The following is a 5,846-nucleotide window of genomic DNA, read 5'->3' on the forward strand; positions in this document are numbered from 1 at the left end:
TTTAAACTATAAAAAGAATATATAAGAAATGGCTTCAACACAAATTATCGTGGTAGAGAAGAGGGGAGGCAGATATTGGAGGAGGACTATCCTCCACTATCCACTGGGTAGAAACAGACACAGCAACTGACTGAACGGAAAGGTAAGGGGAGAGGTAGGAGAGAGAAACAGGAAAGGAGTAGAGAAAAAAGGGAGGAATTGGGAAAGAGGGGCGATAAAGGAAGGGGAGGAGAGGGAAGAGCAGAAGAGAAGGACTGAGAACAAGGGAAAGTCCCCCAGGAACACAGTAAAATAGAGACCCAGGAGGAACCACACAGGGACAGGCGGCGCGGGCTTTAGCGCAGAGGAACGTTTCTCGAGCGCCCCCTCCCCTCCTCTGCCCTCCCAGGGCCGGACCCAGCCCTGCGCGCCCCGAGGCCCAGCGCGCCTCCGATCGAGTCCGCCGGAGCGGGGCCCAATGGATCGCGCCGGGACCGCCCCCTCGCGCTCTGATTGGCTGCCGCCGCACTGGCCTCGCCTTATTAACAAGTTCTCTGGGGAGCTGCGGCCCGACCCGGAGCCGGCTGGTGCGCCCGGGAACTCGGCCTGCGCGGCGGCGCCAGCGGATAAGCAGGCCCGGAGCGCCGGAGCTGGTCTTCTGGGGAGGGGCGGGAGGCGCGCGCGGGAGGGCCCGCCCGGCCAGGGCCCCGGGCAATCCCAGAGGCCGGCCGCGCTCCCAGCCCGCCCGAAGCTCATGCCCGGCGGCTGGCCGGAGCTGAGGCTGGAGGGGGGGCCCGGCTCTGCATGGCCCCGGCTGCTGACATGACTTCTTTGCCACTCGGTGTCAAAGTGGAGGACTCCGCCTTCGGCAAGCCGGCGGGGGGCGGCGGGGGCCAGACCCCCAGCACCACCACGGCCACGGCGGCCGCCATGGGCGCAGACGAGGAGGGGGCCAAGCCCAAAGTGTCCCCTTCGCTTCTGCCCTTCAGCGTGGAGGCGCTCATGGCCGATCACAGGAAGCCTGGGGCCAAAGACAGCGTCCTGGCGGCCTCCGAGAGCGCACAGGCGCCGGGCGGCTCCGCGCAGCCTCTGGGCTCCCGGCCCGGGTCGTTGGGCGCCCCGGATGCGCCGTCCTCGCCTCGGCCGCTCGGCCATTTCTCGGTGGGAGGACTCCTCAAGCTACCAGAAGATGCGCTCGTCAAAGCCGAGAGCCCCGAGAAGCCCGAGAGGACCCCGTGGTTGCAGAACCCCCGCTTCTCCCCGCCCCCGGCCAGTGAGTAGCCAGAACCCAGGCGGCGGGGGAGGGGGCCAGCGGGGGTGCGGGACCCGAGGGCGCCAGGCCGCGCGCCGGCGCCTGCTTGTCTCGGGCGTCTGCGTACCTGCAGCCCGGTACCCGGGGCCCGTGCAGCAGATGGGTTGGCGGGGAGGCCGGCGGTTGATGCCTCACCCCACTCCCACCCAGGAAGAGGGTTGAGGCCTGGCTGAGGCCCAGCAGTCGGTCCACTTTCGCGGGCTCCTCGCCTTGGCTAGGCGACGCTGCGGATAGGAGTTCACTTGTAGGACACGGGTGTCTGGGCACCCTCTCCTCCTGCCCCTCCCACCCCCCAAACGACCCCAGGAGTCCCGCCTGGCTCCTCTTTCAGACCCTAAGCCCTGTTACTTCGCCGTTCCGGCAACGGGTGGGTTCTAGGGGTGCGGACACCTTTCCAGTGCTCAGAGTTTCACTTTCTCATAGTTGAAGCCTGGTGCGCCCCCTCCCCTTTTCCAACCCCTCCCCCAAAGTATTTCTTTGCCCAAAGTATTTCCTAATCTCTTGCAAAATCCCCCCCCCCCACCTTCGTGTTTCAGGTAGACACTTGGTGCTCTAGGTGGATGGATCATTTAGGGGGAGGCGGCGCTCAGGTTCCAGTGGAGGGGGCGGGGCACCAAGTCAGTTAGTGGGAGGCACCCCCTCCAACATGGTAGGGAGCTCCCAAATGTCTCGGACTGGGTCATGGAAGCTGACTCCAGCCGCTAAAGACGCCTCCGGGGTCGTTCCAAGGCCTCCGGGCCCCCTGGCTTCTCTGCGCAGCGAACACACTCGGAGATATTTCAGGAGCACGGGAAATTCCCAAGTTTTCCTCGTTTCCTCTGATTATTTTGCGCGGCATAATAGCAACCCGAATTCAATGGCGTGATGCTGAGGAATGATTTTTATCTGGGGATTAAACGTCTTTGAAAGGCCAGCCCCTCCCTGGGCCTAACGGCCGGAGAAGGTGGCCCAGCGCTGGGCTGTTGCTACCGAAGGGAGTGACGTTTCCCTCGGCGCCCGCCCCTCGGGTGGCCCGGCGGAAAGCGAGTCAGGGGCCAACTGCTTCCCGGACTCTCAATGGTCTCGACCAGGGAAGAAGCAGGGATGTTAACACGAGATTTCGTTTGACTCACATCCTGGTGGCCTGAGAGCCCAAAGGATCTTTTTTTTTTTTTTTAAGCGTGCAAAAAACATTGCATAATTAGGCAAAACCCGCCTGGTGAAACATTCTCGATTTGAATTAATTGCTCCCCCGAGAGCAGCTGCTGCATAGGCAAAGCGTCCTTTCCAAGACTTGAGGATTCTTTTAGGGCCTGGGTCCTGACCCAAAGTCGACGGGATCTCTGTTGTCCTGGGAATAATTTTGGTCCCTGTTTTAACTGGCCGCAGCTGCTGGGTGTGGCAGGGGTTGACTGGCCCCGCAGACCCTGTCCCGGACCTGCATGAGCCCTCTGAGGTGGTGCTCGCTCACAGCCCATCCTTGAGGTATATTTTGAAGCCGTAAGAAAAAGACACCTCGGCACCAGCAGTGTTGATCTCTGCGGACTGAGGCACACCCCCCCACACACACATTTGAAAGTGACCAGAGGCCAAGGCACTGGGGATGGGAGAGGCGCAGGAGACAATTGAGACAATCAGAAGAAGCAGCCCCGTTAAGATGAAGCACCTCCTCAAACCATGGCACTTTTTATATTTGAGACTTGGCCGTGGTGCGACATTCGTGACATCCGGGGTCGCTCCACCTCCAGTCAGCAGGGACCGAGCTTAGAACCCTGTAGGAACGCATTGTTCCAAGGGAAAGAGTGGAAATCAGAGATCTGGATTCCAGGCCACAGAACGGCCTAGCCCAGCGCTGACCACTTAGTGGGCACAGATAAATGTTCGGCCAACGCCTAAAACTAAACGTGATCCCGGGCTGGGTGCAGGGCCTCTTGCCGTGCGTTTCACCGTTCTAACATCCACCGTCCCAATGTGCGTGGCGTGGGGGTGGAGAAGGCCCCACTGAGAAAGGCCTTCTTAAGCGGCCATCTAGCTTTAAGGGCTGTCCCGCCTCTCCCCAGTTATTTCGGGCCTTGAACATGGGCTCGTGTCACCTGGAATCTTAGTTTCCTCATTTGCAAAAGGTAGACAAGAACATCTACCCTGAGGGGCTGCGGTGGGAATTGGAGAAAATATTTTCCAAGCGCTTCTCATGGTGCCTGGCGCTGAGGTGCTCCACGCAAATGAAGAGCGGGTGTTGTAATTTAATATTATTCCCATTTATGGGCCGATGACTCTCCCGCGCGGGTGTCTTAACTTCCTGCGTTTCTCTCTCTCGGCCCCCTAGGGCGGCTGAGCCCCCCGGCCTGCACCCTGCGCAAGCACAAGACCAACCGCAAGCCGCGGACGCCCTTCACCACAGCCCAGCTGCTGGCGCTGGAGCGCAAGTTCCGCCAGAAGCAGTACCTGTCCATCGCCGAGCGCGCCGAGTTCTCCAGCTCGCTCAGCCTCACGGAGACGCAGGTGAAGATCTGGTTTCAGAACCGCCGCGCCAAGGCCAAGAGACTGCAGGAGGCAGAGCTGGAGAAGCTGAAGATGGCCGCCAAACCCATGCTGCCCCCCGCAGCCTTCGGTCTGTCCTTCCCCCTCGGCGGCCCCGCGGCCGTAGCGGCCGCCGCGGGCGCCTCGCTCTACGGTGCCTCCAGCCCCTTCCAGCGCGCCGCGCTGCCCGTGGCGCCCGTGGGACTCTACACAGCCCACGTAGGCTACAGCATGTACCACCTGACATAGAGGGCCCAGGGTCACCTACCTGTGGTGCCAGCCGATCTCTCCAGCAAGCAGCAGGAGCCTTCCCCCAAGGCGCTCCCCTGCTCGGCTCCGCCTGGCTCCTTCCCTTTAACCCCTACACTGCTCTGGTTTCTCCTCTCGGTTGGCCCCTGAGTTCACTCTGAAGTCTGATCCCTTCCCCCAAAGCGGCTAGAAGGGTCCCATAACGCTCTTCTAGAAGCCAGATCTACCCCCTCGAGTTATAGATGGGGGAACCGAGGCCAGAGAGGCTGAGAAGTGTATCCACAGTCCCCAGCAGAGTTAGTGGTTGCACCAGAACTAGAGGCCGTGCCTCCTGCACCAGGCAGGAAAAAGCACAGAGAAATTCATGTCTGAAGATGTCGGAAACGAGAACAGTGGGAGAGAAAGAGAACTTAACAGGGGAGACGGATCCCAGGTCCCTCCACTGCAAAACTTAAGAGAACTTCAACAGCGAAACATTTGCTTTTGGGGGGAGGGATACACAGATGCGTGACAAAGGTAGGTTGAAAGGACCTCTCTCTTACCAGTATCAGAAAGAAATTGTAAAATAAAAATTAAAAATTCTGTTTCTATTTAACAGTACATTTGGGTGGCTCTCAAGATTCCCTTTGGAAGGGATTGCTGTAAATACTGTATATTTGAAATTTTATTATCATTTATATTATAGCTATATTTGTTAAATAAATTAATTTTAAGCTACAAGAAATTATCTCCTTATTGATTTAGTCTTTTAATTTTACTTCTTGCCATCTCTTCACATGTACAGTTGCTTTCAGTTTGATGGTAGTTGGATGCCAGCAACTTTTCAAAGGTGACGACAGGATATTCAGGGACAGAGGGGGGGTGTCTTTTTGAACACACAGGACCGATCTGCGTTAGCAAAGTCAAGTGGAGAATTGAAGCAATTACCTAGGATAATTAGGCTCAATTTTCCAATTCACTTTAAGCTGAAATCGACACTTGCTCAGGCGACCCATAACCGACTCTTTCTTTTTTCTCCCCTTTTAACCTGTCTATGAAAACAAAGCGAATCACCCAAATGGTTTGATGACTGCAGACAGCTAATCCAGACAATTCCCACCCCCGCAAACCTGTTTTTCCCACAGGAGGCCAAATGGGGGGTGGGGAGGCATTGCTTTGCTTCTCTAAATCGCCGCGCCGGTGTAGACGCGGTTTGCGGAACTAATTTTTGAGCTCCCAGAATGTTAGCGCCTTCACACTTCCTATGACGACCCTTAAAAAAAAAAAAATCTTTACCGAAAACCCAGGGCGACCATATACTTCCCGCCTTGGTGTGTCCTTTGCATGAGCCCTGCCTACAAACTTGGTTTTTCTTTTATATATAGTAGGTTATATTCAGGCTACCAGGAGAAGATATTTGAACGAGCGCCAAGTTTAGCCTTCTGGGGGCAATTCTGTGAGGATGTTGAAGGCAGAAAATGACCTCCAGCAAATAAAGCTTACTATGTTCCAGGCCCCGCTCTGTTCTCTTTCGAGTTGGGGGCCCTGGCTTAATTCTCACCAGATCTGCGCCCCTCCCCCCTCCCCCTCTGTCCGGCAGTGGCGGCGCCTCCAAACTCCACGCCGGGCAGCCCCCCGGCAGCCTTTGCTCGAGCCTTTGCGACGGGAAGCCAACACACCAAGGGTCGTCAGAACTCGAAGTTACCTGGCGTTGGACTCGGGGAGGGTGGACGTCTCCATGGATAGAGACCGTCTCACGATGTGGAAACCGAGTCTATGGCGCACTGCGCGGCTTCTAGCCCTAGGGGAGGTCAGCCTCGAATTCCAA

The 5,846-nt window shown here is 57.5% G+C and overlaps 1 protein-coding gene across 1 annotated transcript; it reads left to right on the forward strand.

The window, feature by feature from the left end:
* Positions 1-554: 554 nt before the first annotated feature.
* On the forward strand, positions 555-4,759 carry MSX1 (msh homeobox 1). The gene is made up of 2 exons (XM_027103381.1): positions 555-1,252; positions 3,597-4,759. The coding sequence occupies exons 1-2, from the start codon at positions 784-786 to the stop codon at positions 4,037-4,039; spliced, it is 912 nt and encodes a 303-aa protein (XP_026959182.1). The 5' UTR covers positions 555-783; the 3' UTR covers positions 4,040-4,759.
* Positions 4,760-5,846: the final 1,087 nt, after the last annotated feature.

The sequence above is a fragment of the Aethalodelphis obliquidens genome, unplaced genomic scaffold, assembly GCF_003676395.1.
Source record: "Aethalodelphis obliquidens isolate GAN/ISIS:26980383/991018 unplaced genomic scaffold, ASM367639v1 scaffold6, whole genome shotgun sequence".
NCBI classification, from domain to species: domain Eukaryota; kingdom Metazoa; phylum Chordata; class Mammalia; order Artiodactyla; family Delphinidae; genus Aethalodelphis; species Aethalodelphis obliquidens.

What these genes read in the sequence shown, in the direction of transcription:
- MSX1 (XM_027103381.1), top strand. Translation starts at nt 784, where the DNA reads ATGGCCCCGGCTGCTGACATGACTTCTTTGCCACTCGGTGTCAAAGTG. An exon ending in CTTCTCCCCGCCCCCGGCCA is followed by an intron (nt 1,253 to 3,596) that starts GTGAGTAGCCAG and finishes TCGGCCCCCTAG; the next exon opens with GGCGGCTGAGCCCCCCGGCC.